The sequence below is a fragment of the Gymnoscopelus microlampas genome (genome assembly GCF_963454915.1).
Source record: "Gymnoscopelus microlampas genome assembly, chromosome: 3".
Taxonomy (NCBI): Eukaryota; Metazoa; Chordata; class Actinopteri; order Myctophiformes; family Myctophidae; genus Gymnoscopelus; species Gymnoscopelus microlampas.
In genome coordinates this window covers 12,646,976-12,671,429 of record NC_139940.1, presented here as the reverse complement: position 1 = coordinate 12,671,429, position 24,454 = coordinate 12,646,976, and the positions used below count along the sequence as shown (strand labels likewise).

General features: G+C 47.3%; 1 protein-coding gene across 2 annotated transcripts in view; it reads left to right on the top strand.

The window, feature by feature from the left end:
- The window catches only part of LOC311042612 (poliovirus receptor homolog), a 134,629-nt gene that overhangs the window by 46,897 nt on the left and 63,278 nt on the right, over positions 1-24,454 (top strand). Inside the window, exons 4-7 of one of the 2 annotated variants that reach the window (XM_084053438.1) lie at positions 2,926-3,219; positions 4,361-4,478; positions 5,504-5,652; positions 17,700-23,827. In XM_084053438.1, coding sequence (XP_083909564.1) covers positions 2,926-3,219; positions 4,361-4,478; positions 5,504-5,652; positions 17,700-18,328 — 1,190 coding nt within the window. In that variant the 3' untranslated portion in view covers positions 18,329-23,827. Of the gene's footprint in view, positions 1-2,925; positions 3,220-4,360; positions 4,479-5,503; positions 5,653-17,699; positions 23,828-24,454 lie in introns of those variants that run through there. The other variant, XM_084053439.1, reaches the window with a different exon arrangement.

The window sequence follows — 24,454 nt, the reverse complement described above, 5'->3', positions numbered from 1 at the left end:
TGTGTGTGTGTGTGTGTTATTTACTTATTGAACATAAATTGTGTTTATACAGATTCATTATAAGATTGTGTCTGTATGCATGTGCATGTCTACGTGTCGTGTGTATATAATAGGAATCTGTTCACCACTTTCACCCTGTCCCTATTTAGTGCATGTCATTATCAAAGGCTATGTAAATAAGGGAAGGACAGATACATCACTTTCATCGACCGGCAATTCCAGCTGCCAGATTCATCGGCACAGGCAGGCAAACTGGAGTCGGAAGTCCGATGGAATGCATTGAAGTTAATGAGAGCCGGGTGGACAAGCTTAATGAATAAACACTGGCTTTGAATGATTGCGACCTTTTCTTAAATGATTTGTTCAGGAAAATAAAAGAAGTCATATCACGCTTTGTTTTCTCATCTCTTGTTTTCTTTTCCTTTCTAGTATGCACTTTTATTGAGGTATCTAAAGATCACAGAGTAAGTTTCTGACAGGGCGGTATGGACTGTTATCCCCAGGCTGTCAATTAGTGACAGCCTATCAAACAATTCTCTCTATAACAGCAATCCAGAAACGTACTCTGTGCTCTTTAGATCTCAATGAAATTATATAGTGTGCACATCAAAAAACTAAGATGAGAAAACGTGTTTTTTATTTCCCTGAACCAATTATTTAACAAAGGTTGAAATCATTCAAAGATATGAATTGCTATTAATATGTATTGTCCGCCTGTTTCATCTCGACTTCAATGCATTCCATCAAGCGTCCAGCTCCAGCTCATCTCCCAGTGGGTCTGTGTCGCACGATCAGGTGTAGAACGTCTGTCCTTTGCTTATTTACATAGCCTTGGGTCATTATTGGCAAAGATTTTCACAATGTTTGAATGGGGCATAAGTGGCTAACTGCTACTGTACTTTGCCTGTGTGTGTGTGTACAGTATTGTGTGCATTTATGTGTGCGCACGCTACTTGGCACCCACATAACGTGCATGTATGTACCCCCCCCCCCCCCCCCCCCCACCCCCCTCCCCCACACCTCAGGCTATGGCGGCCTGGTTAAAAGCATGTCTCGTCCAGGTTTAATTGCTATTATAAGTGGTATTGTCAGATCAATTGTGTTCTGGTTAATGCAATGGAACCATTGCTGTGACCTTGCATCTCCATCCCTGGCCTCATCCCCCCCGTCTCCCCTCAGGAAGAGTATTGATCTGGCTGCTTGTCATGCCTGGTGTCAGCGCTATGTCCTCTGCCCACACTCGCTCGCTCTCTCTCTCTCTGATCACACAGCTACCACATAGAGAGAGACATGGGCAGTGAGAGAAGGAGACAGGCAGATAGAGAGAGAGAGAGAGACAGAGAGAGGGACGAGCGATGAGGAGGCGTGCAGAGAGAAGGATGGGCAGTGAGAGAGAGACAGGCAGAGAGAGAGAGAGAGAGAAATATGGATGTGGAGAAAGAGACACACTCACAGAGGCAGACAGAGATGGGCAGTGTGTGAGATAGAGATGGGGAGACAGATAAAGAGAGCAGGAGGGATTGTGAGTGTGTGACAGATCATGCAGTGATTTAGGGTTGGGGACGAGAGGAAAAAGTAGCCCTCACAGAGAAGTATAATTGTTAATCAATGTGCCGCTGCTGCAGAGACAGAGAGAGGAAATGGATTGAAAGGAAAGGAGAAGGGGGTGACACAGTGGAGATTTAAGGTTTGGTTAGTGTTTGTACTGGGCCAGTGGTCATAATTGTTTATCAATGAGAGAGAGAGAGAGAGATGGGGAGAATGGGAAAGCGACAAAGAGAGAGAGACTGTGAAAGTAACCGAGTGGAAATGGAGAGAGGCTGAGCGAAAGACAGGGAAAGTGGTTGTGGTGGTGGTGGGGGGGGGGGGGTGAAGCGCTGGTGGTTGTGGTGGTTGGGGGGGGGGGGGGGGGGCGGTGGTGGTGGCGGGTGAAGCACGTTTTGGGAGGCAGAGATTTCGGATTTTCTTTGTTTGAGACCAGACTGGTGCTTCAAATCGCTTATCGATAATGGTGCACATTATCTTGTTCCTTTTCTGGTTTCTCTCTCTCGCTCTAATTTTCTCCCTCTCTCTCTCTCTCTCTCTGTTGTTTCCTCTCTCGTTTTCTCTTACTTTCCCTTTGTTTTCTCTCCATCTCTTTATCTTCTCTATCTTTCTTCTCTGTCACTGTCTAACCACCCCTTAACTCTTCTTTTCTCCCCCTCCATTCATCTCCCTGCCCTCCATTTGGGGTGTACTCATTATCTGTGGTTGCTCTTGCTATTTGTTCTTCCTTACTTGGTGGTTGTTGTGTGAGTGGGTGTGCAAGAAGAACCATGTGGGACTCTGGATTTGTATGGAGTTCTTAATTGCGTGTTTTCCTTGCTGTATTCTTGCGAGATGTTTTGTTTCATTCAATTTCTGTTAAAATGTCGGCATGCTTTATTGAATAAAGATACATTTGCTTTGCCAAGGCTTTGCAAAATACATTCATAGCTGAGCAATCGCATCATGTACACAGTTTACTGCATTATAAACATTATTACATAAAAACACATACCACACACACACACACACACTAAACCTAAATGCTTATGCATGCTGTGTAATATTTCTAAAATTGAGAGAGATTTAGTGGAAAAGATACAAAACCATTAGTCATGTAAATTGCGTACGCACGGTCACACACAGCGCATGTGCACATGCACAGTGCATGTATAATTATAAACCCATATTAAATATTATCATGAGAGATGATCACATTTATGTTCTATTAACCCATAAAATCCTGGTCTTAATTTAAAACCAGGATTTTTGCCTTGGCTATTTTTTGATTTATTTTTGAAAAATCTTGAAAGTGTGAGAACAACTGATTTTAGAAGGCATTTGTAGAATCGGCCTCAGGTCTTTTATTAATGTTTTTTTATCAATCTTTTGTCCCTCCAGCCAAGCCCCAGAACACTGCCTCCACAGTCACCGTGGTGGCGGGGGAAAAGATGGCGGTGGTGGCGCGCTGCGAGTCGGCCAACGGCCGACCGGCCGCCCAGATCTCCTGGGTGACCACCGCCGGCGGCAACGCCACCACCGCGTCCAAGGCGGGCGGCGACAACACGGTGACGGTGACCAGCGAGTACAAACTTGTGCCTAAGGCGACGGATAACGGCAAGGACATCAGCTGTGTGGTGTCTCACCGAACGCTGACCAAGCCCGAGAGCTTTCAGATGAAACTGGCTGTGGAATGTAAGAGAACATGCACGCACACACATGTTTGTATTTCTATACTTGTAAGGACATAAATATCTTAGGACGGCAGTTTTATGAATACCGTTATTTACAATGTGTTGCCATTTTCAACCCTAAAACTGAAAATAGCTTGTACTTGTAGATCAGCTATTTTCGGTATGTGACACTGGCGCACAACTAAGTACAAATCAGGCATAACTCCAACCCCTAAACCTTACCTCTAAATGTCTCATCCTAACCCCAACCTAAATATAAATCCACCTTTTTCCCCTTTTTTAAAAATGACCATAAAACAATTTCTGGAGGAAATTGTCTATTTCTCGAATCATACTATACTTGTTTTGGCCCCATTTGGCCCTCACAAGTACACACACAAATCAAATCAAATCAAACTTTATTTATAAAGCACATTACAGTGCTGTACATGGTGAGACAAAAAACATCAAACAGGAAAGTATGTAAGTGCACACACACACACACACACACACACACACACACACACACACACACACACGCGGAGACAGATGGATTGATGGCACACATGTATACACACATAATTGGCACGGACAGCACTTCCATATTGTGCCTTTTTAAAGTCCATTTCCTTCAGTGGAGGGTGGTGTGTTTGGGGGTGAAGAAAGATGACATTCATCAGACACTACAACACAGGTTTAGTTTATTTTATCAGGGACCATGTAGAAAATACATTAACCCAAACAACGATTGCAAACAACGATTGCAAAATGCATCTGTAGTCCCTGGACAGGTGAACAGAAACTTTCAAAATTCAGTGCAAAACATATCATCTCAACTACAAATGGACCAACCACACACACACACACACACACACACACACACACACACACACACACACACACACACACAGTAGTCCTTCGCCTTTTATATTTTCACACGCTACGCTTTTTGCTAATTTTCCATCCAAAACAAAAGCTAATTTTCTCTCTGGCCGAATACTCAAATGTACGCTAACCCAAATACTCAATGTACTGTAACCCAGCCACTCTTAAGTACTATAACCCAAATACTCAATGTACTGTAACCAAAATGGCATACTCAATGTAGTGTAACCCAATTATTTATTTTCTCTCTCCCCTCCTCCCCCTCTCTCTCTTCCCAGTCCCCCCTCAGGTGACAATCGCGGGCTATGACAACAACTGGTACGTGGGTCGTACCAATGTGGTGCTCACGTGCCAGGCCACCGGGAACCCCATCCCCACCACCGTCACATGGAAGACGTGAGTACAAGGACATGGACCCCTCCTCTGTCTGTCACTCTCTTCCCTCCCTCCAACGGTCGTCCAGTTGAGTCTCTCTCGCTCTCTCTCTCTCTCCCTCTCCATCCATCATTGTACCCTTCATTGGATCGGCTATCCAAACGCTTAAAAAAAAGAGGGGTTCATTTCAATTCATAATAATGATCATATCAGAAGAATTCACCGGAGTGATTAGGCTGCTAATCTGCAGCCTGACAAACAACAGATGAACAGTTGATAAAGAATAATGATGAAGGGTAGAGGAAAAACAAGGTTTTATATTAAAGGTCGGGAGAAAGCTTGTCACTGCTATGGTTGCTGTCCCTCAGGCGGTACAAACGAGCTGCTATGCTAACATGCTTCTGTCGGTCTCTCTCTCACTCTGTTTCTAGCTCTCTCTCTCTCTCTCTCTCTCTCTCTCTCTCTCTTGCACTCACAGCCATTCTACCCACTCTCCCTGTCATTTCAATTCAAGTTTTATTGGCATGAACGTTATATGAACTATAACGCCAAAGCATCAATCTCTCTCTCGCTCGCTCTCTTTCCCTTTCCTAGGTACAGTACAGTGTGAACCCCAGCTCTATTAGAGTAGTTAGTGCTGCTTCTCTGGCCCCGGTGCTTTCATGATGGAGATCACACTGTATAATTTCTCCTAATGGACTCTAGATTTAACCCAAGAATAATAATGGCCACCTTTCTCGCTCTCACACCCGCTCTCTCCCTTTTCACGCATTAGGACAGCCATGACAAAATATGAAAAGGGGAAAGTTTGGGACTTTTTTTGTGTTAATGGCCGAGACGACGTTCCTTACACAGTATGCTGGACTGCTGGTGGACTCTTTGTTTGGGCTCACTGGGTGGAGAATTATTGGATTTTCTGTGTGTACAGGTTCAGGTGATGCAACGCATTAGCAGTCAATGCGCACCTGGCCAAATAACTCAAATAAGTTCATGCTAACATTCTTTCTTTCATGCTCTTCTGTGTGTGTGTGTGTGTGTGTGTGTAGTCTGACAGGGGAGATCCCAGACACTGTGGTCATAGACCAGAACAAGTTGACAGTGCTGAAGGTGGATGAAGCCGTTAACAACACCTTTGTCTGCGAAGTCAAGAACCGTCTGGGAGTCGGCAAGGACCAGGTCACCGCCGTCGTCAGAGGTAGGAACACACACACACACACACACACACACACACACACACACACACACACACACACACACACACACACACACACACACACACACACACACACACACTGATAGGTAAGAATAATCATTCTTGCTAGGCCTGGGTCAAATAATTAGCATTCTCATTTATCTAAAGCTTATTATCCATGCAGGGCCAAAGGGTGTCTTTAACTAGGAAACAACTTTTTGGTGTGTCCTATGTCCCAAAGGTATAAATGTATAAAAGTTTAATCTAAAAGTTATGAATGCATATTACCTTTTCTTTGGGTATTATTTAGATAAAGTTATTATCAATGGAAATGAGAAATGTGCTATTATTGCAGTCACACAGCAAAAACACTACATTGTACAAAGTCATCAAATAATAATTAAATGAAAACAGTTTAGAGGAAAGAGCCATTTTTTTTCGTCGTACTGAATTTCATGCAGCGCTTCCTCCCAGCGTGTTGTCAGATCCATCTGTCTTGAACCTCATGTAAATTTGATGTTGTTCATAAAAGCGAGGCCCGGTATAAAATGCTTCCAGCTCTCATACTATATCGAACGCACGTAAGTAATCTTATGTATTAAAATGAGGTTCAATGCTCGCTAGATATCTCGATTGATCAAAGCAGCCAACCATGAATAGCGGCTGATTAGCGTTCGTCATCTGAATAGGATGCGGCGGGGGGGGGGGGCAGGGCAGGAGACCCTCATACATATTCATACAAACTTCATACAAACTTTTCAAATGTTTCCAAAAATAGTCGAAGTTTAAAATAGCAGTAATAAAACAAAGTGGTTAATGCCTGCAGCTTCTAAGAGCAAACTAGGGGGCGTGTTTTATGTTAAAGGGTTAGGGGTTAACGCAATGAAAAAATGTGTTAAAATGGCTTCGATGGTTTTGAGCCCAAGCCAACAGACATCGGTAGGGTTAACCTGCTGCCAGTACCAGACGGGTGGGGCTTTATGGACGGTCACAAAGCGAGTTAACAGGATGTTTTGGCAACCTTACCCACACGGAAGTATTTTCAGGGCCATGCGTTCTGCATTCCTGTGATTTCTCAACTCTCCCACAGCGACATGGTAATCTCTGCCCATCTGGTGCTCAAAGTAAATTACAAATAAAATTAGCAAGTACACCGTAAAATCCTTAGTGTTCATTTAACTCTTAGAACCCAATTTTAAATGTTCACACTCTCAAAGGGGGGCGGGGAGACCCAGGCCATCCATTAAGATGTAATTTTTGTGCCCACGGTACAGAAGGGTACAGTCTTCTAATTTTGTGCCCACAGTAAATGGCACAGTACAGAAGGATACAGTCTGCTAAACTAGACTTATTATACACATTCTGGCACACTTGGGTCTCGTTCATCACTGGGCACTTTTACCTGGCTCCACTAAGGAAGCATTTATCTGCCCGTGACTGATTAACTGGACCCAAGTGCAATTTTAAAACACACACACACACACACACACACACACACTCTATACACCCTGAGTGTGCGTTGCTGTTACTTCCTCCCTTTGGTCACGCCTGGTTTCATACAGTATCATTGTTTGCACACACCTACTGAATGTCCACAAACTACCTAAACACTCTCTCACACACACACACACACACACACACACACACACACACACACACACACACACACACACACACACACACACACACACACACACACACACACACACACACACTAGGCACAAGTGCGCACACTTTTTCGGTGCCTTATGGTTTTTAGAGTAGGGTTAGTGGGTGTAGCTGCTCTGTCCCGCGCGTGTGTGTGTGTGTGTGTGTGTGTGTGTGTGTGTGAGAGCGTGTGTGTACTGTACGTGCACACGTGCTTTAAAAAACGTATGATGAAGGCATTCCTTTGGGGCTTCCCTCCTTGGGACAATTCATCTAAATTTCTGTCCTCTGTCCTGTTGGGAATGCACTTCCTCTGAGCTTCCTTTTTTTTCACTGCTCGCTCCAAGGCTTAGTTTGTAGTACATTGGCTCAATTTCCCACCGATCAAGTTGGAGCGTTTTGTAGCCTTTATGTTTTTCCAAATGAAAGTTTTTCTCTCTTTCTTGTGTTGCTCAAAGGCAGAGTGGGCATCCCGATAACAAAGGAGAAATTATTGAAGGAGGTCGGTCACTGTAGCCTTGTGCGTTTGCTAATGTGATTATTCACAGGAGGAAGTGAGGTGAGGGAGGTGGGAGCAGGGGGGTGGGGGGGGGGGGGGTGGGGGGTATGACTCAGCAGACTACCTGATAAGGCTGCAATCACTACTAATGATACATCGGTTGCCCGATCGAGTTGTTGACTTTGAAGTGAAGTGGAGGGTGCGTGTGTGTGTGTGTGGGTGCATCCACACATGAGCGTATGCTGACGGCAAACGCTACGCTTACGCTACGCTAGCCCCGTACACACCCATGTTAAGTTAGAAACCGGAAGTTCCGGTCCGGTTTTTCCTATAACATGGGAGTGGACGGGACTTCCGACTTCCGGGCGTCAACTTGTCGCTCATGTGTGGATGCACCCACTGTGTGTGTGTGTGTGTGTACATGCGAGCGTGGCTGTGGATCCACATTGTGTTTGTGCATGCGTGTCTGTGAGTAGGCACATGATTGAGTGTGTGTGTGTGTTAGCATGCGAGGCGAACGTTTCTGATGCACGTGTGCAATCATGCGCCTACATGCATTAGTCTATATGTGTAAGCAAGGACGGGTGAGTGCGTGGGGAGTGTGTGATTGTCAGAGGGAGACGGAGAGAAAGCAAATGGGAGTGCATAGATGTGTGTGTGTGTGTGCGTCTGTCTGTATGTATGTGTGTGCGTGCTCTCCCTCCGGTCATGCCACTTCGAGCCTCGCAGGACGCTCCGGCAAGTCGACTCAGCCAGAGCGGCGCCTGTTTAAGTGCGGATAGCTCCCTCCTCCCCTCTGTTCCTCCCTCCATCAATCTCCCTCCATCCCCCCCATCAATCTCCCTCCATCCCCTGCATCAATCTCCCACCATCCCGCAATGCTTATGCTCAGTGGCCTCTGTTCCACCTCCACAACCGCCTCGTACAAAATACATCCTTTTTCTTCCCCCTGCTCCTCCTCCCACCCAGCTCAGTCTCCTCTTATCATCTATCTGCACTGAAATGAACTTAACCGGAAGTTACTTTTGTGCTGATGGCGGGGGGAGTCTCCTCCTCTCCTCTCCTCCCCCCCTCTTTCCTTCCAGTCCCCTTGTGGTTCTCCACTGCTACCAACAGCATTTCTATTTGTCGCTGCTGCTCGTCTGGGGCTGATCTCATGCTGTGCACCAGGCTAACCGCTAACTGCTGTAGCATAAAGGCTGTAACCCCCCCTCCCCCCCACACACACACACACACACACACACACACACACACACACACACACACACACACACACACACACACACACACACACACACACACACACACACACACACACACACACACACACACACACACACACACACACACACACACACACCACCCTTTTAGACTTAAGGGGCTAAATCAGAACTTGCATGAGAGCCAAGCTCAGACCCAGAGAGGCGGATGGATGGATGGATGGAGAGGCAGAAGGAGGAGTGGATGCTGATGGCATGTTCTCATGGGACAGTGTCCTCTCTCGTCTCTCCTCTTTCGCTCGCTGAAAAGCCAGTTTTCTCTGGTGCTGTGTGTATTTCATTTAGCTGCATGCCACTCTGTGTGTGCGTATGTGCATGTGTGTAGGAATTTTAAGTTTTTAGCAAAACGACGCGTGTGTGTGTGTGTGTGTGTGTGTGTGTGTGTGCACGCATGCACGATTGAGCCCATGTAGGAGTGTTCCTCTGGGTGTGTCTAAGTGCCTGTGTGGGTTTGTGTGTGTAAGTGTCCAAACCTTTCTTGAGCGGATCAGTCAGCCTGTGCTGTTTCAGCTCCTGGCTGCTTCTCCCTCACTCTTACTCTCTCTCTCTCTCTCTCTCTCTCCCTCTCCTGTCATCCTCCTACAGTTCTGCTGTGCTCTCCTCCATCTCACGTTCCATGTCTCCATAGCTCCATGTCTTTTTTTCTCCTCTCTCTCCCCTCCGCCCAGTCCTTCCCACCACTTTCTAGTCCTGTCATCATTTTCTCTTTTTCATTTTTTCTCTCTCTCTCTCCTCTCTCACCCTATGCTCCTGTTGTCGGCTGACCGCCTCAGTCCTCCCTTCCTCCCGCACGTCTCTCACTCACTGTCGTGGAGTGATGCAAATGGTGAAACATGTTAATTCTCCTTCAGAATCAAACGCATTATTATTTTCATCATAGTTATTATTCAACAATAGTAATACTGCCTGGCCCCATGTGACAGGGTTTGATGCTGCAAGTAGGCAAATCAACCGAATCATCGATTTCTCCAAAATGGGTTTTTGTTTATTTTCAGTTTGAAGAATCCACACAGTATATCAAAACACTTTTAGGATCACAAAATACTCTCACAAAATAAATAATTTGTCCTTAAAATAGTGACTGTGAGAGGTGTGGTGACAGATCTTTGATGGGCTTTTTCTCAGCTTCTTGATTCAAGGTATAACAACATCAATACATTTAGCGTCTTAAACTATTTTCTGACACATCATTTGACAGCTTACAAACAGCACTTTCAGAATCTGTAAAAGAACTGAAACATGACCGTGCTCGCACATTCTGTCTTGGAATTTCCATGTTTCCATGTGTTTTAAAAAAAAGAATCCAATCTGGATTGGCCAAAAATAGGATATTGGGCTGCCAGTCTGAACACAGCGTAAAAGAAAACAAGATAAAAGAGATGTGAGGAAGGGAGATTGAAAATGAGAGTGATTGGATGTTGTTGTGGATGTTGAGAGACAGTTCAGAGTGAGAGAAATGTTACATGAAAGACATGTACTGCTATGTGTGTATATTATGTGAGTGTTTGTGTGCAACATGGAGGGGTGTGTGTGTGTGTGTGTGTGTGTGTGTGTACAAACGGGGCTAAGAGGGGGCGACAGGCGTGAAATGGCCAGCACCTGCTCCATGGCAGGTCCCTGCTCCCCTCTACCTTACAGCTGTATCACACACACACACACACACACACACACACACACACACACACACACACACACCACACACACCACACACACCACACACACACACACACACACACACACACACACACACACACCCACACACACACTTGCGAGCATGTGTGCACACCCGCACTCTACAGAGGTGACCCTCTGGCTGTGTGTGTGTGTGTGTGGTTATTTGTGTCCTCTGCCCCCAGTGTTGTCCTGAGCACCTCGAGGCAGAGAGAGATGGCTAGTTTTTCTTCCTCTCCTCCATTGTCCTTTCTTTTCCCGTTGCAGTTCTCCATCCTCTTCTTGCGTAGTCACCCCCCCATCTCTCTGTCTGGCTGCCTGGCTGTGCAGATGCATTAGCATATATACTCACTCATAATCTCTGTCTGTCAGAGTAGGGCTCATCTCACTTCTCACACAAGAGACACACCTGGTCTCCAGCCTATCTCTCTCTCTCTCTCTCTCTCTCTCTACCTGTGTGTCATTCTCTCTCCTTCAGTCTCTCCGTTCCTGTCACTCCATCTCTCTTTCCCTTTCTCTCTCGATCATTCACTGTCTCTCTTCTGTCATCCCCCCTGTCTCCTTGAGATTCTCTCTCTCTCCTCTTAACTCTTTGACTGCCAATGACGAGATTCTCGTCATATTTTGCTAAGGTGCAGCCTGCCAATGCAGAGAATGACGTGATTTTTTCCCCCCCCCAGTGGTTTTCCACTAGATGACGCTGTTCGCTAACCTGGGAGTCACCATTTGACTCCCAGAGAAGCAAAGCAGCAGTAAATCACGTGATCACAAAAAAACTCAGCCTGTTCACTTCTTAGTTATTACATTTGGAAAAATTGCTTTTTCTCGGTTTCTGTTGCTTTTTGGCGAAAACAACCTACATCCAACTGGCCACAACTATGGAATGGTTGATCGCGGCGTTACGAGACTCTGACACTTCTTTTAAAGTGATCGGGGGATCGATCATACTGAAGAAAAATATTCTATGATTTTTCAAAGGTTAATGAAAATCGCTGGCAGTGGCTGAGCAAGTAGTTTTATTTCTGGCAGTCAAAGAGTTAAATTCCCGGCAGCTCTCTCTATTAATCACCGCTGAACCCCCTCCATCCATCTATCCATCCCTCTCTCCCTCCATTCACCACCCTCCGAGGGGCCTAACCCAGATTTTCTCTGTGTCTGATCCCTACCTCCCCTCCCTCCAATCTCCCCTTAAGGGGTGGAGGGGGGGGGGGTGTTCCTAAAAATCCTCCCACAAGCCAGTCTATTTGCAGTCTCTCAGGCTGGTGTAAGCCCGCAGCTGTAGTGTAAAGGGAACTGGGATTTCTGGGGACCGACTTTACGAGCGATGGGTTACTGCAATACTGTACGCTTCAATGGGCTGTAGAGTCAGACTCGTTGATCAACTTTGCCAGCTATGGGAACTTTTGCGATGGGAGAGAGAAAGAGCAATAGTTGATTATAAAGTTGTGTTTTGCTCAGCAAAATAATTTGATTGTGGTGTATCCGTATACAAGGTGTAACGATAAAGAAACATTATATCTGGCAGTGAATAGAACTTAATCTCTGAGCATATCTTGAGTGCACACGACTCTCCTTGTTGCTGTGTCCACTGTCCATCTGTCTGTCTGGCCGTTTGTAAGTGCACAAGTCCATCTGCTTGTGTCAGAGATTGGGTGTATGTCTGTGTTGCTGTCCATCCATCTGTGTGTGTGTGTGTGTGTGTGTGTGTGTGTGTGTGTGTGTGTGTGTGTGTGTGTGTGTGTGTGTGTGTGTGTGTGTGTGTGTGTGTGTGTGTGTGTGTGTGTGTGTGTGTGTGTGTGTGTGTGTGTGTGTGTGTGTGTGTGTGTGTGTGTGTGTGTGTGTGTGTCCATGCGTGTGTGTGTCCATGCAAGTGCAGCCAGAGAACAGATCTAATGGAACCAAATCCTTCTGGCCTACTGCTGCTGGGCCCCTGCCCACTCCCCATTAACACATACAGTACATACGCATATACAGCCTGTTAAATAACTTAAAATGCTAACAGAGACACAGAGGCCCTGCTAATCCAAGTGTTTCGCACTGAAAATAGCAGATGTACGAATTCACAACGCGTCACCGCGTGAGGAAGTATATATCAGGCCTGCCGCCTAAGCTGCAACCACCCTCGCACTTCCACACCGCAACGTGTGACCATACACCACTGGTGATTAGTGTGTGTGTGTGTGTGTGTGTGTGTGTGCGTGCACACGCCTACGACAAGGCTCACATGCATGTCTTGGAGAGGCTGCAGCAGTGTTTACTTCCGCCCCATCTCTCTCATTACTCGCGGTCACTTGCAGCTTATGGTCTAGCATGACGCGACTTTATAAAAAGCTTATGTCGCTGCTGCTTTTTTGGCTCGCTCGGTCGGGCTGGTGGAGGCGGGGGGTAGGGGTGGGGTGTGGGTTGGGAGGCGCTTTAGTCATGCATTTTAGCTTTCTTGGACCCTCCGGTGTTCTCCAAGCATTCAATTCGAGCATGCATATTACATGTGGTGCTATTTTGTGCTACTGGAGCGCTCTCACTCAGACCGAAAAAAAAAAACCTGGCTCCCTAATAGATTCCAGTGGTGCATTGTTAAGCTGTATCGAGGTCTGGAAGTAGGGATCTGGTGGGGCTCGTTCTCTGCCCCCACTGTGAACTGTTATGCATCATGTCCAGAAAGCGGAATAAAACATGTCGTGTCTGTTAAAAAGGACAGGACACCCATAGGGGAGGACCCAAACTGCACTGCAGAGTAGCAAACTGCAATGACTGTTTTTTTGTGTGTTTTTTTTGAAGTGCAAGGATTATGACCAGGGGTTTGGTTTCATATCAGTAAAAATGATATCCATACATTTGAATGGAATATGACCTACTTCTGTACCAGTTGTACAGATTACACTCCTCACATCTCTAGGATATGTGAAGGAAATTAATTTGACAGGAATATGAAAAATAACCCGAGGAATTTTTAGTGGCTTGTGCCTTTTTTTTTTTTTGCTGGATTAATTCCTTATATCGCACCTGCTAGCTTTCATCCGAAGACATTTCAGTCTCTCCTTGTCCCGTTTTGGAACCGAGGGGCTGCAGTTTTTGGTGCAGGGAAATGCTTTGCCATGTCACCTGTGTGTCGACATCCCAGCGGAGGCCCTGGAGGTGCTAATGCATTTCCTGTGTTCCTGTTAGCAGCGGGACATGTGGGGACACACCCCCAGTCGTCATGTCTGTGAATAGGAAGCGTTTAGCGCTATGTCATGAGAGAAGAGAGGAAATATGTGGAGAAGGAAGCTGGGAGACACGCAGAGAGTATGGGATGAAAGGGAAGAAGGCATACGACGAGGAACGAGAGAGGGAATAATGGGCTGGAGAGAAGTGAAGGGAAAGTAATGGTTGGAGAGGAGGGGGCACAGATAGAGGAAGGGAAAGACAGCGAGGGCAATTGAGGATAAAGAAGGGAGATGCGGAGAGAGGGAAAGAGAGAACACATACTCAAACAACATCGTCTTCATTCAGACATAAAAATGTTGAAGGCAGTGTGGGGAGTAGGAAAAAGAAAATTGCGGCATGACAGGAAATACAATGGCAAAATGGGCGACATGGTAGGTAAAATGGCTTTGGAGGAGACGAGAAGAGAAAGACGGGAATAAAGTGGTTGAGAGGGCGCTGAGGAGTCAGCGTGATACCCATACTCTTTCTCTTGACAAGAAGCCGTGTTAGAGCAGTAATTCTGTCAGAGGCCCTGCAGTCAAAGCTACTTAACAGGCGAGCGGGACTTGGAGCACCTTGGATTTCATACAGGGTACTGTATATGACAAGCGAGGACAGAGCAGCAACATGACATTTGAACACATTTAGCGGCTGTGTTCCCCTAGTCGGATCTTCTGCAGCCGCTGGCAGGGAGCTATAGGTAGGACAAAGAAGGGAAAGTGAAGAAGGGAGGCATGCTGGGATGAGTGCACGTTTGCAGTTTTCCCACGGGACATAACGCACAAGCTCCGTGGAGGTGTTGCCTGTCAACTTAAGCTTTCATGGTCCCATTGCCTATCACACCCAACACAAAGCCACAGCCCGGCCACAGTGTTGTTCAGCTTACCCCTTCCATGGAGACGCGTTTAGGGTTATTGTGTCACCGTCAATGGTTGTTTGTCTGAAATTAAAGTGTAACTGTACACATTCCAGCGCAGTGAGCCATGAATCAGCTACAAGCCAAGGATTCTTCCTGTTTGATAACCATGGACTCTAATAAATAACAAACTCGGCCTCTCCTGGGACCCATGCTTATTAAAACTTATTAGCATCCTTGTCATGTAGTGACCCAATAAAAACAGGCATGCAGCACATTTCAGGTTTAAGAGCCACTGCGCTAACGCTAGGATATAATGGGATGCTCCTTGCTTCCTTTCTCTTATCTGACCGCCTCAACCCTGACATGCCTGGTATTCACAGATTTCACATACAAAGAAATGTTAGCTATCGCTGTTAAATCACGTATTCATCGATTCAAACCTTTTATTTAAGCCCAAAAAAGGTTTCCATCATTTGCAATGATGTTTGAGAGTTAAAACTAAATGCACATACTGGTAGTTAAACAAATCAAAAAGGACAAATAAAATACCTGTCTATAGTATATTTTTAAAATGCTGCATTGACTGTATAGTAAGAGAGGAGGTAGGCAGATGGGAGATTCTGAGCTCACAGTACCAACACTGGTGGGGCTGACTTGTCATATGGGACCTCTCTACAACCCCGATTTAGACATTCCCTGTATCCCTGGAGTCTGCACACACACAAGCAGGGATGCACACACACACACACACACACACACACACACACACACACACACACACACACACACACACACACACACACACACACACACACACACACACACACACACACACACACACACACACACACACACACACTTGTGAGGAAATTTTAAGACGGCATTGAAAATGATCCTAAAAGCTTACAACGCGTCGCACTGCCATTGCCGTTATGAGCTTGTAGATGACTAGTTTTTGGTGTGGGACATCGCTGCACAACTAAGTATAAAGCTCTAACCTTAACCCCTTAACCTAGCCTAATCCTACCCCCACCTGAATCTTTTCGTAATTGTAACACTAACTCCAAAAATCCATTTAACAATGAAACAACCTGTATTGTGTCTTACAAGGTCTATTTATCAAATTCTACTATACTTATGGTGACGTTTGGCCCTCACAAGTATAGTCTCTCTCTCACACACTCACTCACTCACTCACACACACACACACACACACACACACACACACACACACACACACACACACACAATCCTTGGCAAAACTTAAGTGGATTGGATAGTAGGCATAGTTTTTCTGGTTTCCTCCCTTCATAAAAAGACTTCTCCCACTTGAAAAGACATGAACGATGCTTTTTTGAATATAATTGCCATGAAAAGGCTTTTGACTAAAGCCAAACAGCCTTAAATTACTTGCTATTCCTGTGTGTGCATCTATGTACAGTATTTGTGTGTGTGTGTGTGTGTGCGTGTGTGCATGTGTGTGTTTGTCAGTCTCTGTGTCTGGAACATGGCAACCGCCTTATCCAGTGGTTGCGCTTTAAGAAAACAAACACACACATGAGCACACGAACACAAGCAAATCGCTGTCTCGTGGTCATATGGAAGTGCAACAAACATTGCACTGCACCACCTATGGAGGAGATGGGCGGCAGTCTGTCCCCCGCTCTCTAATACACGGCTCCGAGGAAGACTTTGGCATATTCCGTCGCATGGCTTGGACACTCGCACGCTCCACCCCCACCTTCCTCCGCCATCCCTCCATCATCCGCCCCTCCTCCTCTCTTCCCTTTTCATCTTTTCATCCTCATCCTCCTCCATGCATGGCCGTGCCGCTAACCCTAACCTTTGCAGAGTCACAGAGCTTGGAGGTGGTGGGCTGAAGGACGGTTGGCCGTGTTTGAGGCCTGATGGTTTGGCAGTGAGGAAGTGGACTGTGTGTCTGGGACAGACGCTGGCTGTGTGAATTGGGGGCAGCCTGGTTGGGGTGGGGGGTGGAGGGGTGTGGGCCAGTGTTGGCTGAAGATGCTGTTGTGTGACGTGGCTGACTGTGAGAATGGGAACAGGAGCAGCTCTGAGAGTGGGATGGGGGGGGGGGGGGTGAGTCAGTTCAGCTTGAAGCTCAGCACACGCGCACACACGTAACATGTACACACACACAGCCGTACACGAAGGTAGCACACACATGGGGGGGGGGGGGGGGGAGAGATGCTCGTGCACATGCACAGACATGCAGACATGGCCATGCACACAGACACATGCAGGTACACACACACACACATGCACACACACTCACACATGCATTGTCGCATACTTTTGTGACACCTCAGCGTTCTTACACACTTGACTGAATACAGCACCACTGACATCAGCCACCCCCCTCCCTCTTTCTCTCTCTCCCCCCTTCTACTGTATCCTCTTCTTGTCCTCTCCCTCTGGTCTCTCTCTCTCTTTCTCCTCTACTGTACTCTCTTCTTGTCCTCTCTCCTCTCCCACTGGTACTTTTCTCGCTCACTCTCTTTTTCCCTGACATTGCCCTCTCCCACGTATCCCTCTGTATGCTGTCATCCTCTCTTTCTCTGCCCATGTCTCTGTCTGTCGCTCTCACATCTTCTCCTGTTTCACCAATATGTTCCCTTTCTCGCTCTCTCACTCCATCCCTCCCTCCTCTCCTTCCTTCTCTCTCTTCTATCCATCCCATCCCAATGTCAACACTTCTCTCCTCTCTCCTGCCTTCCTTTTCTCACCTCTTCATCCTGGTCTTCTCTTCATCCTTCTCTTAACCTCTCTCTCACCCCCTGCCTGCCTGTCTGCCTGGTGTCTTTATCTTTCTCACACTGTTCTCACCCCCACCCTCTCTCTCCTATCTCTTCTATCTCTTCTCTTCCTGTGGTTTCACCTTCACACACAGAACCCTCAGTGAGCCCCTCCAACGCAGGCGTGGTGGCGGGCGCCGTCATCGGCTCCCTGCTGGCTCTCCTGCTGGTGGCCGCGCTCATCGCCGTGCTCGTCACCCGTAGCCGCCGCCAGCAGCAGCAGCAGCAGGGCGGCTACCGAAGCGGCGCCAGCGACCTCAAGTCACGCTTCTTCGGTGGCGGCAAGAAAACCAGCAAGAACGGCACGGGGGCGGGCAACAACAACGGCCCCATCTACGTGTACAGCGAGGGCGCCGCCGAGAAGAACAACCATCACCCCCACAACCAGCCCCTCACCGCGGGGGCCGGAGGCCGGCCCGAGGCGGTGCCGGGTGCCCCCGCTACCCCCGCCACGCCCACGGCCCAGGACATCCTGCTGAGCAGCGAGCTGGACGAGGCGGAGAGGAGGAAGTTCGACGAGCTGGAGCTGGAGGACGAGGAGGCGCCGGGGGAGAGGTATGACCGCTTCGGCAACGTGGGGGTTGGCGGCGTGGGAGTCGGGGCGCCCATCCTGCAGCTCCGCCCGCCCCACGATCAGGAGGACATGATGGGGGGCTACATGGACGACGACATGGAGTCCCAGAGGGACGGCTCCGTCATCTCACGGACCGCTGTCTACGTGTAGGAGAGCGAGGTGCACCTGGAGGAGGAGGAGGAGGAGGAGAGAAGTTTGGTGGAGGAGTGGAGGCAAGATGGAGGGTTTCTTCCTCCCTAAAATGGATTTGGTGTGTGCAGGGTGAGGAGGTGGTGGCGTGGGGGGTCGGGGGACGAGTCTCATCCCTAAGCCAACCCCGTCCAACGGAAAGGATAAAAGAAAATCACTTATTTTTTTGGAAACAAAATTTAATTGAAATATATGAACTGCGACTGCACAGCCCCCCGCCCCTCCCCCCAGACTGAACAGTGAAGTTTGAGAGAAGAAGGTTGGGGTGGGGGGTGGGTAGCATCTGAGTAAAAATGAAGTGTCTGTGTGTGGGGAGGGGAGGGGGGCATTGACAAGAACAGTATGGCGTCCCTATATGTACCGTACAACCAGCCAGACAGAACGTCATCACTTGATACATCTACAGTACGGAACGCCGAAAAGACGGAGAGAAAAGAGAATCCCCGGGCTCCTCTTTCTTTTCATTTTTATTTCATTCTCGTCTCACGTTGTATCTACCACCGGGACCTTGACGAGGACTTTTGACAGACAGACCAAAAAGATGGAAAACCGGCATACTGCTGGAGCTGGAATAATGGCGTACCGTGATATATATAAAATGTATTTAAAAAATAAGAGATATAACGGGAGGCATCTCGCTAGCACATTCACTCTTATCGTCACTAAAACACACTGCACTAGAGGAAGGGGTGGTGTCGAGCAGATAGGCACTACCCTCCGTTCCCTAGTCACCCTCCACCACCTCCACACACTTGTGGGCCAACTTCTTTTATTGCTCTGGTAACTCATTGTGCTTTAACAAGTCTGGGGGTGGGTGGGGAAGGGTTCTGAAAAGAGTTTAAGGGTAGCCATACGGGAGCCATGGCTCTGATAAAAGAGGGAAAAAAAGGTTTTAACGTCAATGCTCGCTGAACGTCCTCCATCTGCGGTTCTGTCTTTTGTCATGTTCTCTCTCCCTCTCATCTCAAAAGATTGTGCTTTCATGCCCTGTTATGTCTGTCGTTCCAGTGATGAATAAATGGCCACTCTCTGGTCTGCCTGTGAAGTTGGAACTAAGTTAACTGATTGTTAACTGTGTGTGTGTGTGTGTGTGTGTGTGGTGTAGAGGCGCAATGCCTGGAGGTGGAAAATAAAATAATACCATACGTCTAGACTCTTAGAGGAAAGAGACTGTAAACAGAGATGAAGGGAAGAATGAGGATGTAGTCATTCTGACAGGGTTGCTGAGATGAAGAAATAGATTTGAGGGGGTGGGGGTGGGGTGGGGGCGAGGAGTGTCACTTCTCTCTCCCTCATTCCCACTCTCCTCGGAGCACTCCTGACAGGAGGAGCTTGACTGTTAATGGGCCGTGAAGTCGCCCGCTTAGGTCGGACCAACAGATTGCCACCGCTCGTCGCTTATTTAGTTGGCCGTTCTACCCCCACCCCTCTCTCTCTTGCTCTCTCCTTCCATCTCATCCTCTCTTCATTCTCTTCAGTCTCCCTACACCTTGTTCTTCCCATCTACGTCCCCTGTTGTCTCACTAACTCTCCTAAATCTCCTCTCTTCATCTCTATCTCTATTTCCCCCCTTCTCTCTGTCCCTCCACCCCTCTCTCCCTCTCTCTCTCTCTCTCTCTCTCTCTGTTTATGGTGGGTTGATTTATCCAGGCCAGTGTTGAGGTCAGGGCTGTGGAGAGCAGGCAGAGTATTTCACTGCTCATGATGTGTCAAACAACCATTGTCCTCCAGGCCAGCCCAGACCAATCCACTCATGGTGGCCCGGGCTGGACCGGGCTCTCCACACTCAATTACTGCCGCCCTCCTCCCATAGCCCAACTATACCGTACTCAGCCCCTTATCATCTCTACCATAAGGCTCATGTGAGGTTTTCAAAATAGATTTTCAATGAGTATAGTGTCATCTTTCCCTCCATTATCGATCGAGATGGCCCGATGCTAGTCGATTGATTGAGGGATGCTTAAAGGTTGCCTCCGCGACGGGGGGACGGGGACGGTGGGCTGCAGGGTGTTGTATTGACTAACGAGGCATCGTGCGGTAGAAACGGCCCCTGTGCGATGGCAGCTTGCAGGCCTGATTGTCTGCTGACTGTTTATTTGTCTCGCTAACGAGCCACCGGAGGCCCACACCGTCTAACACCCACTCTGCAGCTATATACCGAATTCTACTCGTGCCCGAGGCTGTGTAGGTGTGTGTGTGTGTGTGTGTGCACATTTAGGCACATGCGCTTTTGTGCTTATGCGTGCGCATGTGGGCATGCATGTGTATTTCCCGGTGAACTAACAAGCCACCGGAGGACTCTGACCAACCATCTTCTTGCAGGGGAACGTCCAAGCTTCTCTTAATTATGCCCTTAGAATCGACCCTCGCTTGTGACTCACAGGTTGACCCCCCGGGACGTTGGTGAGCAGGGCCTCTCATTGGCTGTCCAGACGGTGCCTCTGGCGGTGTGGTCCAAGACGTGGCCCATGTATGAGGTCCACCCCAAGGCCTTGGGGTCAAATGCTTGGCAACGACGGCCATGCCCGCCTGTAACTCCAATCAAAACCATTTAACCTTGAACTGTGGGCGTGTGTGTGTGTGTGTGTGTGAGAGAGCGTGTGTACGCGTCACACTTACACACAACTTACACTCTTTGAGCTGGCCTTATAAGGACATATAATTGGTATGCCCTGATGGCAGTTGTTGACCTTGACTAGCGGAGAGTGGGAGAGAGGTACTGGAGAGAAATGAGAGGAGAGAGAGAGAGAGAGAGAACCGGAGAGGGATGGGAGATATGAGAACGGAACAGAGCCACCATTTAAGCCATTAGCGTGTGATCACTATCTGGCATATCCTATGCCAGACTGACCTATAGATTTATAATCTAATGGCCATAGCCTGCGTTAAAACTCCTGTCAGCCTTGGATAGACTTATCGAAATGCCGTCAATTTCACACAACCACTGAAAAATGTATCTCTTTACTTTATTTTTGCACTGGTATGTGATGATCACTGCAGTGGGGGGGGGGGGGGGGGGTCTCTTTTTGTATGTATGGAGTAAATCTGTATGAAATGATGTGCAAAGATGATGGCAAACATGGGAAGAAAGTGTTGTATGTACATTTTGGTGTGAGGTTAATACGTACAGTATCCAATATGTAAGCATCTTTATTTTTCTTGTGAAAATGTGGATATTTATCTAAATCTGTAAATAACAGAATAATGAAACACAAGGGGAGGAAGGGAGACTTCATGATTTGGCGGGGGCAAATTTCACGTGGCTCAGAATGTAATTTTCCCGTCTAATGAATGCCTGTTGTGGTGCAGGTTGAATTTTGTTCCATTTATTTTACCCAGCAGCCCAGAAGAATTGATATTTAGTTTTTTTTAATTGCACATAGATAGAAAATAAAACAGAAAACACAGAAAACAATGCCTTCTAGCCCACGAACTTTGTTTTCACATTGCCTGCAGTTCCACTCGTTCTCTCCCTTAATAAGCACATGTGAGTTTTTTCCACAATATAGTATTTTGACTCTTTCTGACACACACACACACACACACACACACACACACACACACACACACACACACACACACACACACACACACACACACACACACACACACACACACACACACACACACACACACACACACACACACACACACACACACTCTCACTTAATTTGTCAGGTAGACTGTAACCCACAGAGGCAATGATTTGTGCTCTGTGTGTGTGTGTGTGTGTGTGTGTGTGTGTGTGTGTGTGTGTGTGTGTGACATGTCTCCCTGCCACAAGGGCCTGTAACGTGAGTAGCCACTTCCTGACCTTTTGTCGCCATGGAGGAATGGCTAGAGGAGACATTGAGACACACACACACACACACACACACACACACACACACACACACACACACACACACACACACACACACACACACACACACACACACACACACACACACACACACACACACACACACACACAATGCAGGGTAACATTCGCCCACACACACAAACACCCCTCACTCTTCATTATGCGCACTTCTGTAGCCCAACAGTAGACATCCATACCTGACAACTGTGCCTCTTCCTCACACACACACACACACACACACACACACACACACACACACACACACACACACACACACACACACACACACACATGGACACACACGGACACACTCCTTGACCATCTCCTCTCATTGCTCTGTCAGGGCATGTACCGTGTCCTGTTACTGCAGAGAGAAAGAGATACACACACACACACACAGGGACAACTTGTGTATGTGTGCCTCATGTCCCTACTCCCCGCCCGCCTCGCAGTATTCTCCCCCCCCCCCCACACACACACACAAAAGAAAACCCAAGTTTTAAAAGCGTCAGTGACTCACTCGCCATGCAGGGTAGAGATGACTGGACAGTGACACACCGGTTAAACTTATGCACCTCCACACACACACACACACACACACACACACACACACACACACACACACACACACACACACACACACACACACACACTCCCATCATCCAAAGTGTCAGAGAAGCTCTCCTTTTAGGAAAGGACTCATACCCAGTGCAACCAATGAGGCTATTTCACACAGAGAGAGAGAGAGAGAGAAAGATGTCACAGTCCTCCACTCTCTGCTCCCTCCCCAATGTCCTCCACCTTCCGGCAGCCAACTCTGCTCCCCTGGCGCGCTGACAAAGCCACTTTTCTAGTCACGCTCTCTCAACCCCCAACCCCCCCCACCCCACCCCCCTCCTCTCCGCGGACCTGCCCTCTAGCACAAACTTTTAAACAAGGTTTCTGGGCTTGCTTTTATTGTATTTATTTTTTTCCCTGGTTGTTGCGAAAGCCACATATTTCGCATGCGCCCTCTGGCTCCAAAATCGAAAGCCTTAACGTCTCCCGTCTCCAACTCGAAGAAATAAAAAATGGTTTTAAAAAATAAAAAAGCCCCCCCTCTCACTTATGTACATAGTATAAATATATAAATATCTAGCGGAGAGAAAAAAATAATAGAAAAAATAATTACTAATTTATGGTGTCACGTTTGTGTATCTCTCAGTGGCGACACGCATGAAGGATCTCTCCTTTTATGGTTTTTCTTATTATTTTCTCTTTTTTTTTTTTTTTACATTTCTTTTGCAGTGCTTTATAATTTATGTCCTCTGAGTGCTTTATTATTGACTGCCGCGCTGTGATTGCTGCCAAAAGTACTGGCAAATGTATTTTTATTTTTTCCTGTACACATTTTAAACCCCTCTCCCCTTTTTGAAATGTGCGTTTTATTCACTGTTCTGTGTAAAAGTTGTTTTTTTGACGGGGGTGTGTGTGTCGGGGAGGGGGGGGGGGGTATTTGAAAAGAGAACTGTTACAGAATTGTCACAATTTGTCCCATATTTTGATTTGTTTTTTTATTGTATTCAGTTGCAATTAAAGATTTTTGATTTTTGAAAGGATCCTCTGGCCTCACTGTGTGTGTGCATGCGTGCTTACAGTATGTGTGCGTGCATGCGTGCTATTGTGTGTGCGCGCACGCGTGTATAATCTGTTCTCTCTCCCGTCTGTCGTCTCTCTCGATCTTGCACCTGCCTGTCTGCTACAGTATGTGGTCCTTGAGGTTAGCTACTGTACGTGACAGGGTGGTGAGATTGAATGGAGGCGGGCGTTCATCGATTCTTACTGATTAGATTTATTGATTAATTGATTGGGCCATGAAGTGTTCCCTCTTCACCAGGGGTCTTCAACGTTTTTCAGGCCAAGGACCCCCTTGCTGATAGAGAGATGAAGCAGGGACCCCCTCTATATTGTAGGAAACTGTTTCAGATTATTATTATTTTCTTTAAACTTGGTTTGCTCTTTTTTTCCCTATACCTCTTTGCCAAAAATAGCCGATCTACAAGCAGTGTGAGGCGTTGTGAGCTTGTAGATCGGCTATTTTTGGCTAAAGTTCTACTCAGAAAAGGGACGCTAGGGTTCAAGTGGTTAATGTTAAAAAAAAAATCCTATCACAAAGATTTGGGGGCCCCCTGTAGTAACTCTGCGGACCCCCTAGGGGTCCCGGACCCCCTGTTGAAGACCCCTGC